Source organism: Polypterus senegalus, chromosome 12 (genome assembly GCF_016835505.1).
Source record: "Polypterus senegalus isolate Bchr_013 chromosome 12, ASM1683550v1, whole genome shotgun sequence".
Lineage (NCBI taxonomy): Eukaryota > Metazoa > Chordata > Cladistia > Polypteriformes > Polypteridae > Polypterus > Polypterus senegalus.
In genome coordinates, this window is record NC_053165.1 from 133,873,703 (window position 1) to 133,888,403 (window position 14,701).

General features: G+C 36.1%; 1 protein-coding gene across 1 annotated transcript in view; it reads right to left on the reverse strand.

The window, feature by feature from the left end:
- The window catches only part of snx22 (sorting nexin 22), a 41,415-nt gene that overhangs the window by 13,459 nt on the left and 13,255 nt on the right, over window positions 1–14,701 (reverse strand). The window contains exons 4-5 of the mRNA XM_039773487.1: window positions 4,335–4,429; window positions 1,373–1,440 (exon numbers count right to left, since the gene is read on the reverse strand). Coding sequence (XP_039629421.1) covers window positions 1,373–1,440; window positions 4,335–4,429 — 163 coding nt within the window. The remainder of the gene's footprint in view (window positions 1–1,372; window positions 1,441–4,334; window positions 4,430–14,701) is intronic.

A 14,701-nucleotide genomic window follows, 5' to 3' on the forward strand; every position in this document is an offset into this window, starting at 1 on the left:
AGCCCCAGAAGAGAAACAAAGTTACACTTATGATCACTTACTTTATATTCTTTCACTATAAGGAAACTCATTTCTTTATTTCACATCCTGCCTGCTGCAGCTGGATTTGTAATGCACCCATGTGCTTTGAGAAGAGAGAATATTGAGCACACAAGTAAGAACTGAACATTTATCATAGGCATCTATCCTTCTTCCTAACCCACTTATCCACAGCTGGAGTGTGAAGCAGCTGAAGTCTATCCCAGCAAGCATCAAACGCAATGCAGAAACAACACTTGCCAGGGTGCCAATTCATTGCAGGGCGAACGCACACACATGGACCACTTTAGCAACACCAATTCACAGAAGTTTAATAGTGTAAAGTTTAGTAAGTTTACCACATATATTTTGGCATAGGCAGAATGGTAGCACAGATCTGTCATTCCAGTATTTCAGTATCAGGTTTTGCATGTTGTCCTTCTGTATTTATGGATGGATGGATATTAGAGAGTGTCAGTAAGGTTTCACTGAGTAATGTTGTCCTCAGTTCTTTAACCATATCCTCATCAAAAGTGAGGATAATCATTGAAATGCATTAAAAATTCAATACTTCTATTATACAGTATATATATATATATATATATATATATATATATATTTTATTGTACATGCATACTGATTGCCATGGATTGTCTCCACCCATGATGGCAGCTGAAAGCAGGGAAGTGAACAAGCACCATATTCTTACCTCAAGAAAACCGTACCAAGAAGCTATGATATAAAATATTATTTCCAGTTTAATTTTGTTGTCACAAGCATGCCTCAGAAATGTGAAAGCCACGTTTTCCTTAATCGAAACCTTAGCTACTACAAAGTTGAAGTATTCAGTAAGATTTAAGGTTTTCTCTATATAGTGGGAACCTGGTACCCATTAGCTCCATTATAGAATCTAACAACAGACTAGTTATTTTTAAAATTTCTAAAATCATTTACATTTTCTAAAATCATTTTAGAACTAAATCTTATGTGGCAAATTAATATACAGTATAATATGATTGTAATAAATAAATGTGACTTAAAAAATACTAACTTTATACTTCAGGTATGCATAAGAGCTAAGAAGTGCAGGCACATCAGGACCCAACAGAGGGAACTGCAGCATGTGCTTTTCTGTTCATGACTTCACTCTGCTGGCTGTGTCTAGCTAATAATTTCAAAATGAGTTTCTCTATCAATGTTGAGTTCAATGGACTGGTGAAGCATTGTTGAACCTAATATTTACCTATATACAACAGTACAAATCTACATAAAGTACATAAGTTGAATTTTTTACAGTTCAATGAAAAATACACCATGGATATGTATTGGATCAGTGGTAACAATAACAACTTACCTGATGTGGATGTAAGGATATATGGGTCCTTGCTAAATCCAATCACATGCTGGTGAGAAGGATAGACGCTGGGGAAAAATACAGGAGTAATAAAGAAGGTGAAATATAATGTAGAAATTCTGTTTAAATGCAATTAATGCTTATCAGAATGTCTATTTCAATTTACTTAACTCACTGGGAAGTGACCATTTTTCACAAATCTTCAATAAAATGTGAATCAGTAGCACTTTTGTAACTTATACAAATTAAGCAAAACACAATTCCCTGTAGTTTGAAACAGTGCCTCTAGAGTAAACAAAGCATTTATCCTGCAAGAATAACCTTTCAGCTATCAGGATTTGGTTTAGTAAAGATGAATTGGGTAAATACTTGCTAGCACTGTGAAGGACAGGAAATTCTAACATAATAAAATCAACATTCCACATGTTTTAACAGTAGCAGAACTACTCATCGTATAAAATGGTAGTGCTTATACAGTTATAATTTTGTTTTCCAGATAAGAAGAATTTGTTGTTTTGAAGACAAGACAAAAGTCTAAGCCACCATTTTTTCCAGAGATCATATTACTCACACCCAGCTTCTGTATGTAACATATTTGAATTATTGTTTTGAAAATACAGCTAGCTATTACTGGGAGTGCTTGCCAACCCTGCAGCTAATGAAATTATACAGTGGGGCACATTTCTGTCATCCAAGGAAATATACCTGCACTGCTGAGAAACTGTGTGTTGTAGGAGGCAGCTAAAAACAGAGCTGCCAATATTTAAAAGGATCTTAAAATAGTGATTTTAAAGGTATTAAGATTTAAAATTGAAAATTAGACTTGACGGTCATTTTCCACTGTTGATGACGAAGGGAAACCTGCTATGATTTGTCTGCTGTGATGTTTTCCAGGTTTTACTATTAGACTTTTTAACAGCTGCTCATACTGCCAACTGTGAGAGCATACCTGATGTGTGTTTCTTAAATATATTACCTGCAGTTGCATTTAGCATATGTTGCAGTGTTCATTTCCTCTTGTTAGTATTGTATTTGTTATGGTTTTGCAGGAGTTTAATTCCCAGCTTTAGTCTTTATAACCAATGTCTATCCTTCTGATTTTTATATATTTTTTGTTATAATTGTAATGTCTTTCTTTTTGTGTTTTAATATTTTTCCATTAAATATGTATCAGTTTTCAATTTTTTTTTTAATTTTCTCTTGGTTTATTTACTTATGTATGTATTTTAGCTGGTCTCGCTATGTTGTCTGGGATGTTGTGCGTGTGATGAAAAACACTCGAAACAGATGCACCGCCATGCTCCTAGCTTAATCTAGCCTACTTCTGATAGGCTAGGCACTTTTTATAACTTTTTGGTTAGTACATTAGAAAAACTTTTGGTGTTTTGGTAAATTATGCACATTATACAACCCTTTTTTATTATGAAAAGGTTAAGTAAGTGTTGCAGTGGGAGGTTCGGAACGCATTATGGGTTAGCCTTCGCGAACGAATTAAGTTCGTAAGTCAAGGGTCCACTGTATTGCATATTTAAGTTAATCAAATTTATAATATATATTTATTACAAATTTATTATATATATAATTTATTAGGACCATGTGATATTTCAGTTTTTCTTTTTAAATAAATCTGCAACAATTTCAAAAATTCTTTTTTTTTTTTGTCTGTCAATATGGGGTGCTATGTGTACATTAATGAGGAAAAAAATTAATTTAAAGGATTTTAGCAAATGGCTGCAATATAACAAAGAGTGAAAAATTGAAGGGGGTCTGAATACGAGGTGTGGCAGAAAAGTAATGAGACTGATTTTTTATTTACCAAAGTTTTCATTTTTTTCAAACATCAATGTTATCCCCTTAAAAGTAGTTCCCTTGGGCAGCTACACACCGATGGAGACGTTGTTCCCACTGTTGGTAGCAGCACTGGAAGTCTTCAACCGTATGGTCTTCAGCATGTCCGTTACACTCTTTTGGATGTTTTCTAAAGTCCCGAAATGACGTCCTTTGAGGACATTTTTCAGTTTAGGAAAAGGAAAAGTCACACGGACTGAGGTCAGGTGAATAAGGGGGCTGGGGAACCACAGGAATGCCTTTTGAGGTCAAAAATTCTGTTATGGAGAGGGCAGTTTCTCGGCACCATTTTGGCACAGACCTTTCGCATGTGCAAATGTTCAGTCAAAATTTGATGAACGGTAAATCTGTTCAAATTTAATTGTTCGCTCAACATTCTTAATGTTAAACGATGGTCTGATCTCACAAGAGTGTTCACACGTTCGATGTTTTCATTGGTTTTCGAAGTTGAAGTCCTCCCTGAACGGTGTTCATCTTCAACGTGTTTTCTGCCTTCCAAAAATGATTTGTGCCAGCGAAAAACTTGAGCTCGGGATAAAGAATGTTCCCCATAGGCATGTTTTAACTTTTCAAACGTCACACTTGCCGTTTAATGGCACAACGTTGCTCCAAATTCCGCTGTTCCATTTTGCGTGATGCACAACCAAAAACACAACTTCGCTAATAGCAGTCACAAAAATCACGTAGTTAACGGAAGGAGTTAAAACTTGCACTGAGCTATGGGAGGGTACTGATGCACGTGCTCTATCAAGGACAACAGCGCAGCGTTGCCAGATCGCTTGCAGTGTTGCCAGTCTCATTAATTTTCTGCCACACTGTTACTTTCCGTACCCACTGTATATGCAAACATTACAATAATTAAATATGTTCTTATTAAGCACAAACAACTGCCATTTTGCAACTAAAACCAAAGCAGAGTCTAGTAGTCCAAGACAATTCGAGAATTCTGTAATAAATAACATTGGTGGCATTTTTAACACTGACTTTTTAAAAATTCATTACTATCAATTGGAGGAAAGATGAAAATATCAGTAATGTTGAAGTGCATTACTTACAACATACTGTACAGCTAGTATTTTGTCACAGTTCATTCCTAACAATTTCTAAAACTTACTCAGTCCTGCAGGGTTTATTCATTAAAGGTAAATGCTTCAAATGCAGAAATTCCCAGATCTCCTTTGGAGCCTCATCCTTATACTGCAGTATATCCTAAACAGAAATCAGAGTATATGTAATTTAAAACAATCACTTAGTTGTGTATCTAATCTAATTGAGACCACACTACATTATTGCAATATGGTTTACTGTACAATTTCCATATCTTATTATTATGAACCTTAAACACATATACAGTATAATCTCATCCAAACATTTTTTGATCCATTAAATCCAATTTGGGGTCCCTGGGGACACAATGCCAATTACTGTGGTGAAAATATATATACTTTTGTGAATACTAAAACCTATTCAGCATTTTTAAAACCTGCATTTATTGATATACCATTGTAACATTTTTAAATGAAAATATGTTTTAATAAAATAATGAAAAACAAATGGTAAAGGTATTTAACTATTTGACAGTAATCCTCATCAGTCAATAACTAGCACTCTTACCCTTTTCTGCTGTAGCTCTTTATAAAAATAAAGTACCAAAACATGTATTAATATCTGTGTTTTAACTACTGACACATACTCTAAAAGGTAAGAACAAACTTCTAACCTGTCCATCCTGTTCTGATCAACCACATTTTATGGGCACACCTTCAGTTGCACTACTTTCTCCACTATAAGTATGATTGTTTTGTCTCCTTAAAATTGCTTTATATTTTCTGTTCAATGTGGCTTCATTTTATATTGTTATTTTCACTTTAAGTCCCTGTAACATACTAATAGAGTTTTGACAATGTGATAGCATGACACACTAGATAAAGCAAAGTTCCAGTAGGTTACATTTCTATATCCCAGTAATTTGAAACTGGACAAATTCTCTACACTGCTTTAGTCCACACATGGTGGTAACTGAAAGTTTGTGAAACCTTTTGATTTTTTTTTTTGATTCTGCACACATGTGATTACAAATGTGATAGGATCATTATCTAAGTCATAAAAACATAAAAAGAGCACAATAAAACAAACACCACAAAAAACAATACTTCTTCATTCAATATTGACTGCTTTTTTTAGCAAATTTGGTCAGCTGTAGCATAAAAAATTTCTTTATATCTATAAGGCAATGCCGCAACATCCAATCAAAGCAAATGTTTAAATAAACTAGTTTTGTCTTGACTTTCTAATTCCAGCAGATTTCCTGGGCTCAACCTGGATTCAAGAATGTATTTGCCTTGGGCTCAATTCTATTGCTGGAATGTGTCCTGATATCACAGTATTTAAGAAGCTACAGAAGATATAATACTTCACAGAGGAAACCTATGCATTCCCAGTGCAAGAATATAAGAAAAAATGCCCAGTCCTTCATTAAAGCTCAAAATATATAGTGCATATAAAAATTATATACCCCTTGGAATTTTTCAAATTTGTATTGTTACACAACACTGAATCTAATTGACTTGCTTGACACTGATCAATAGAAAAAAAACTCAGCTGTCAAAGTGAAAATAGATCTCTGCAATGTGGTCCAAATTAATTACAAATATAAAACACAAAATAACTGATTTCATAAGTATTTGTCCCCTTTAATATGATAAACCTAAAAATCACTGATGCAGCCAAATGGTTTTAAAAGTCACATAAATAGTTAAATTGAGTCAAGGTCCAGCTTGTGGCGAGTTAGTATGGTTACTTAACCTACACAATGAAAACAAAAGAACACTCCAAGCAGCTCTGTGAAATGGTGATTGAAAAGCACAATATAGGGGATGAAGTCGAGAAAACATCTTTTGGAGTCCAGATAAGTCAATCACTGAGAAAAGGAAAGAATATGGCATAGCTGTATATCTGCCTAGAGTGGGCCATCAACAGAAAACGGTGATCGTGCATATAAGATAACTAGTGAGGGAGGCCACCAAGAGACCTATGAGATCTCTGAAGGAACTTGAAACAACAGTACCTGAGACTGGATAGACTGTTCAGAAAACAGCTGTTACCCATGTGCTTCACCAATCTCAGCTTTACGGAAGAGTGAAGTGAGAATTCAAGCAAAATGACACCTTTTATTGGCTAACAGAAAGCCACTTTTATAAAGTGTGACAGGTGGCCACTGCCATTACCCAGCTGGGATGCCAGCTGGATGGAAGGACCAGAGGAGAGAGTACAGTAAAACCTTGTTTATCGCAGTTAATCCGTTCCAGACTCTACTGCGATAAATGAATGTCCATGAAGTAGGATTCTTTATTTATAAATCTAATATTTTCACAGTTAGAGCATAGAAAACCTGTTTACCTTCTAAATAAGTTTTTTAACATTATTAGAGCCCTCTAGACATGAAAGAACACCCTTTAGTCAAAAGTTAAACTGTGCTCAATGACAAGACAGAGATGACAGTTCTTTCTCACAATTAAAAGAATGCAAACATATCTTTCTCTTCAAAGAATGCGTGTCAGGAGCAGAGAATGTCAGAGAGAGAGAGAGAGACAGAGAAAAGCACACAATCAAAAATCAATACGTGCTGTTGGGCTTTTAAGTATGTGAAGCACCGCGATAAAGCGGCTGCAAGAAAAAGGGAGCAATGTGAAAGTAGTCTTTCAGCATTTTTGAGAGGGGCGTCCGTATCCTCTAGGCAAACAGCCTCTGTGCAAACAGCCCCTCTGCTCACACCCCCTCCATTAGGCGCAGAGAATGTCAGAGAGAGTGAGAGAGACAGAGACAAGCAAACAATCAAAGATCAATACGTGCTGCTAGAGCTTTTAAGTGTGCGAAGCACCGCATGGGAAGAATATCGCATATCATTGAGGAGTTTTATTTAATACGTAATAGTGCTCTGATTGGGTAGCTTCTCAGCTATCCGCCAATAGCGTCCCTTGTATGAAATCAACTGGGCAAACAAACTGAGGAAGCATGTACTATAAATTAAAAAACCCATTGTCCGTAGAAATTTGTGAACCAGCAAAAAATCCATGATATATATTTATATATGATTACATTTAAAATCCGTGATGGAGTGAAGAGGCGGAAGTCGAAGCGCGATATAGCGAGGGATCACTGTATTCACAGGGCACTATCTTCCTTGGGATGCTACAGGGCAGCCCTCCTGGGCGGCTGAGGCACCACGGATTCCCACAGGGCACGCTGGGAGTTGGAGTTTGGTACAGCACTGTTGTGTTTTGTGAGGGCTGCCAGGTGGAGCTGTAGAGCCCTACAGTGGACTTCCACCATACCTGGGAGTGATTCCAAGTAATGCCTGGAGCACTCCCATGACCTGCTAAAAAGAAGGCGCATCACTCCATTCAAGGAGCCAGAATTAGGAAGAAGAGGGATGAAGCTTGCCAGTGGAGAAGACAGAGACAGAGTACCCCCCCCACTCTGGTTTCCACAAAAGCAAAAAAAAACCAAAAAAAAAACACACACAATATTTTTCCAGAAGATACATGGGAGACTCTGAAGTTAATTGTAAAAAGGATAGATGTTCTGATGAGGTTTTTGGCTATTAGCCTAAACAGCATGTTGGCATGTTTCGTATAAGTAAGGTGACCATCTGTTCCCATTTTCGGACAACTGTCCCCACTCAGAAACATGTCCCCGTTTTGTCCCCAGTTTAAGATTTCGTCCCCGGTTTCAGCTGGTTCACTTTTTTGAATGTATCTCATCACCACGATAATCTGAACTCGGTGCACGTGCGCAGCGTTTTGACGGAGGTTATGCTTTACCACATTCTGGAACTTTGGCGAGAAATCACGTGATAAGCTTTCGCTTTGTACTCTGTAGTGTTTAGAGTCCCTACTCGTGCTCTGCCTCTGCCTCTGCCAGTGTCTACGCGTGGCTTGCTTCTGGGTGTGAGAGCAGTGTGGCGGCTCTTTTCTTCCACCTGTTGTTTCTGCATTTTGGCGTGGTGATCCCTGTGATTCAACATGAGTGCTAAAAGGAAGTGTCAGTTCAATGATGGGCCTCAGCGTGAATTTTCGTATTTGTGTCCGACCCCGGATGCTTCTGTTGTGATCTGCAGCGTGTGCGACTCAAAGTTTTCCATCAGTAGTGGTGGGAGAACTTCAATCACGGAACACGAGGGGAGTAGTCTACGCTCCTCCAGCCCCCCCATGTCCCCGGATTGGCCCAAAAAATTCTGGTCACCTTAGTATAAGCTAAACACTACACATCAAAACCCATCATCTCCACCATAAAGCGTGGTGGTAGCACCATCATGCTGTGTAATGCTTATCTGCAGCAGGCCCTCAAATGCTTGTGAAGGTAGAGAGTAAAATGACCCCAGCAAAATACAAGAAAATCCAAGAGGTAAATGTGATGCAGTCTACAAGAAATTTGCCACCTGGGAGAAGATTCCAAGAATAAAGCCAAAGATACACAAGAATGGCTTAAAAACAACAATATTAAGAAACATTAAAGGAGACTTATTGAATTTGAAGACAGGACTCTTGACCAACAAATGACGAGGAGAAGCAGGTATTCAAGTTGAAAAGGCAATCCTACGAAGTCTCTGAATTTATTGCTTATTTACACACTGGTAATTCAGGAAGTAGCAAAAAAATGTGTTTTGAGCTAGCAACGGGATAACAAAAATAGTGAATTGTGTGTAACAAGTAATTTTTCCATAGACATTTTCACATTAGTTTTATGTACTGTTATTGGCTTGGCAAGATCTTCATGTACAAAACTGATGCTACCCATTATTTGCAATATTCTTTTTATATGCTATGATAGTTTTTAATTGACAGCTGTTTCTTTAATTTTACATGGGACAGAGGTAAGTCTTATTGGTGAATAATTACTGGTGGAATCTTGGACTGGACTAAATTTTCATCTTTGAGGTCATTATCAAATATGTCCCATTAGAAGTGTTTGCTAAACCAGGCACAGTAAAAGTGCGTCAATAATAGTTTTTATTTAGGATTTTAATACTGCTGATAAAATTCTGTCAGGCTCAGGAGTTTTATTAGTCTTCAGTACACCCTGTACATGAAGTACATCTGAGTTTTCAATCTCAAAATTTATAAAAAGACAGCCATTCCTGCCTGTGACATTCTCTTCTCTTTATTTCTACATTGTTAAAACTTGGATAAAACATCTATTTAACTAATTTGCCATGTTTAGCAAATTTTCCTATGTATATTATATTTTTGAGGATTTAAAATAGCTGTTTAATTCTTTTTTCAGCCAAGCAGTAGTAGATTGCTTTTGTATTTGTTTTAACTCCCACTGCATTTTATCTTCATCAATCATTTACATAATTTATTGATATATAGCTGCAGTTTCTGTTGTTTCTCTTGACTTATATTCATGTCCCCTTTTCACAGTAATGTTTTTAGTTTTACAATTGAACGAATGTTTTTATTAATCCATTTAAGCAATTCCTTAAAATGCTTTTATGTTGTTTACATTTGGAACACACTATTTTCTGTACATGAATAAGGATGACCTTGAAGGGACACAATCTATTATTAATAGCAGAAATGTTTTTTGTTTTCCTATTTTTTCCCATTTCCAGATGTGTTTTCATTTCCAAGAAGTCTGCTTTTCAAAAATTACATGTCTTTGTTTTTAGGTGTGAGGATATCATGATGACCCAGTGGTTTATGTTGATGCCTCACAGCTCTAGAAAAGTATCTTTAAATATTATCACTGTCTGTATGGACTCTGCAGGTTTTCATTTTGTCAGTATGGGATTTTCTTTTGGTACTCCAGCTTCCTTTACACACTTGCAAAGATTTGCTGGTTTGGTTGATAAAATCAGTATGCGTGAGCAATCCCTGTTCTAAATTGCTCTTTCATCCAGTACTGGCGATTGCTTGTAAGCCAAGTAACACCAGGACAAGTTCCTGCTGTCCAAATTTATCTAAATGTAGATGATGCAAGTTAAAAATATTTTGGTATATTTGCATATTTTCAAAGACTCTTTCATATTTTCTCATACTGTGATCTTCGTAGATAAAATCAATACTGTTTCACTATTTCTGCTATTAGAAAAGATAAGGTCTGTGTAGGCACTGCACCATGGTAGGCTACAGACAAAAACAGCCATTTGCCATGAGCAATTATGTCAGTTTCTTCTTCTTCTGTTCTTCCAACAGGTGCTGCCAGTCGATATTTGGAAATCGCCAACGGTCATGTCATCTTTTTGCTGTATAAATGTCTTATTTCATTAAGTAATAGACTATTTTTGAAATATCAAAATTCTGGGTCTATAGCAAATTCCAATCATACAATCTTTGCACTTCTTCCTTACATATTCTCAGAGATCCAAATATTTTCACCACTTCTCATCGAATTTTGTTTTAGAAATGCAGTGCTACACCTCCTCGTTTGCTACCTTTTAAGACCAATGTGTAGAAAATATATCTACTCCTTGGCATCATTTAGACATGATTCTGTAAGTGAATACTATTTTTCCGTTCTTGTATTTTTTCCTAATGAACCTAGTATTTAAATGTAGGCATTCTGCCATAAAAATGACATCTTAGTGTTTCTTGTATATACACTTATGTAGGGAAAATACAGATCTTATCTCTTTTTTTTGCAGATGAAATCTACCTAGTTGGTAAAAGGATTTCTGTCTTTTAGGAAAAATTACAACCCCTATCTTCACATCATGCACTTGATTGAACAGTAATTTCATAGCATATACAGTAACTTTTATATCACAAGAAAACTGATTTTATTTTAGCCTTACATGAGACAAGGGCATTTGATCAACTAATGTATATTATATATCAATATGAACAAAGACTGCATTAGCCAGTAGTTGGTATATTGTTTGTGTGATGTGGGAAACAATAAATCTAGTAGACAGGACACTGTAGACAATTTATCATTTTAGCTAAATAATAGAATTGGCTGTGTTGCAGAGAATGAAATGTCCAAACCAGCACCTCTGAATGAAATGTCCAAACCAGCACTTCTTTTTTTTTTACCTCTCACTTTGATTTTGAACAATCACTTGATTCAGGAGAGTGTGCAGGTATTTTTGTTTTGGTTTTTGCAGTCCTGCATATCATTGCCCAAATCCAAATTAGATCTCCTTCACTCTGCATTTCATTCTTGTTATCCCTGCTTAAGGTGTGTATTTCAAGATTTGTAGGCTATTTAGGGGCCTTAAATCTCCTGAAGACCACAAAGTTTCTTAAGATGCTACTCAAGTGTACAAACATGACATTGATATACTGTTTGTTGTCCATTGTTCGTTTTCAGAGGTGTCATGTAGTCTTTATAAACAATCAGTATAGTGTACCTCTTGCAGTTGATGGCTTGAAAAACAGTTTTCAACTTCCTTTTAACTATCACCTCTTGAAACTATGCATCTAGTGACTGTTCTTGTCCTTGCAGGTACTGCTTCTGTTAGCAGTAGTTTTACATATTTACTGGACAATTTTGCAGATATTAAAAAATTTTCCTATCAATCAGATTAGTAACTATGATAAGTTACCAGCCAATCTTCTCTTACTGAAGTCCATGGTTAACTGAAAATTACAACAATGAAACTCAGCCGTCCTCTGAATTGATCCTTAATATAACAGCACCTAAGCAGTTGCAAACTAAAACTAAAATGAAACTAAAATTAGCACACCTACTCACAAGCTACAGTTCTTGCAGAATATACTTGTTACACAGAGGAGCTTTTACCCTCAGGCCATTAGGACCCTGAACTCAGACAATTCAAACATTCAATCTTAAAATTCATTGCATACTCACTTTAACTTGCTGCACAGTCACTTTACAAATTTGACTATTTCAGATTTTAACTTAATTTCAATGTAGTTTACGTTAATTTGGTTAATTTAATTTAGCTACAGTAAGTTTATTATGTTAATCTTAATTTTATTATATTCTTCTATTGTGTGTTTGCTTTTGTTTTGCACAATCTTGTACCAAGCTAGCTTTTTCATTTCATTGCACCTGTATAACTGTGTGTGAGAGACTAATAAAACTCTTGAATTGTCTTATTTTTATCATTTTTTATTCATTATTTATCATGTGTTTTTTCTTTTTATGTAATTTTAATATGATATTTTTATTCATTATTTACCATTTATGTATTGCGTATTGAAGTTGTTTGAATCACTGGGTCACCATCATGTCACTACTGTGAGAGTGCCTTCAGCCTTTATAATGAAGCTGAGGCAATGGTCCCAGTACAGTGTCATTGAGGTTGGTGAAGTAAAGATCATAATTGTATTACATTGTTTTTTCTGTGCTTCATGGATTTTGCACTGGACTAGTTTACCTTGGGTTACCTTTTTATGTATACCTTCTTGACTCATTTATGTGCTGTATCTTTTCTTTGTTTTTCTTTTTTTTATTATTTTAATAAAATGTATAATTTTGACCAACATTGTTTTTCTTTGTCTTTTGTTTGAAGAGGTTTAATGGTTTCCTTCTACCTTGAAGGGCATTTTGTGTATTTTTGACACTTTAGGGAGGGCCTCACTTGGACACTTAGCACCACACAGCTGGTCAAGAGGGCTCAACAGTGGCTGTACTTTCTGAGGAGGCTGAGGAAGTTTGGTATGTCGACTAAGATCCTCGCCAACATTTACAGCTGCATTGTTGAGAGTATCTTGACCAGCTGCATCACCATGTGGTACGGCAACACTACTGCTATGGACCGCAAACGCCTGCAGAGAGTGGTAAAGACTGCTAAGAAGATCACCAAGACCCCACTGCCCTCTCTGCAGAGCATCTACAACTGCAGAGTGCGAAGGAGAACTGCTTCAATCCTCAGGGACCATACACACCCCACTCACCCCCAACACGAACTGTTAACACTTCTACCCTCAGGCAGAAGGTATTTAAAAATGAAATGCAGGACTTCCAGGCTAAAGAACTTTCTCTTTCCCAAGGCCATTAGACTCCTAAATAACTGATTGGAGTTTATAACCATGGTTCACCTCATTCTATTTACCTCACACAACTGTATTGGACTTGTCCATCACACACCTACCTGCACATTACACTTTATATTTCTATTCTGTTTTTATACTTTATGCTGCTTCTGTTACGTATTATCTATCTGCTACTTATTATTTATGTTTATCTTTTTACGTTGGTTTTGGCATTTGGTGTGGATAGCAAAGAAAGAATTTCACTGTACAGGGAAACTTGTTTCCTTACAGTGCGCATGACAATAAACTTTGAACTTGAACTTTACAGGCCTCTAAGCCGGTCTCTGAAGTTTGAGAACTGGCTGTCTGGGGGTACAAATTGTTTCTGAGGCAGACCAGTGAAGTCCTTGTAAGGTTTTTGTTCATTTTGAGGTGTTTACACTCCTTTTCATCATTGTGTGTTGTTGCATTCCAGAGTAAGATTATAAAAATTCAGTGCTTCATTGTCTATGCCATAAGCTCCTATCTAAATCTCTATTGATCTCACATGACAATTACGTTATGTTCTCTTCATTATTTTATATTTCACTCCCTCTCAGCATCCTCATGTGCACCAAAAATCATTGATTTATATACATTTGGTTTCAGTAGTAAAATTAGCAGTACCTTAGTATGAGCAATTTGTTTTTTGTTGTACACAAAACCAGCTGATAGCTATATAACAAGCAGTCATATAAAAGAGCCTACAAATCAGCAAAATACAATTCCTTCAAGAATCATAAGCATCCTTGATAAAGATGAGCAAAAAAAGCCAGTAACAAATGTCTTTATTGTTCATAAGCGTGCTATTACACTGAAATAATGAGATATATAATCTAATCTTTACTGAGGTAAAATCGTTCAAAAAAACATTTAACATTTTTTTCACTTTATACATGTTACAATTATTGGTGAATCTAACCATACTTTATTTATTAACATTTTTTTCAACTTTTTATTTTTTTTTCAGCTTTTAATTTTTTCATTTTTCAACTTTTAAAAGTATACCTCTTTTTTTACACACTCTTAAATGGTGGTTAAATGGTGATCCATGACTCCCTACAGGCCTCTTTGGTCATTTATCTGTCTGAGTAAGACCAGAAGAAATACAAAAGAAATGAGACAGAAGAGCAGTGACTTTTACAAATACATTAATGGTTATAAAAATGCCTGAATGGTGCAACACCAACAGACTGGCCTTAAATACCAAAAAGACCAAAGATGTTATACTGGACTTTAGGACCACTAAAAAGACTAATCACAGTCCAATAACAATCAATGCAGATGCTGTGGAGAGAGTTTCCAGCTTTAAGTTTCTAGGAGTCACCATCTCAGAGGACCTGTTCTGGGCTGACAACAACTTGGCTATAACTGGCAAAGCACAACAACGCCTCTATTTTCTCAGGAAGCTAAGGACAGCTGACCTCCCCCAGAAGCTGCTGGTTAATTTCTATAGATGCACTATAGAGAGCATTTTAACTAACTGCATGATGGC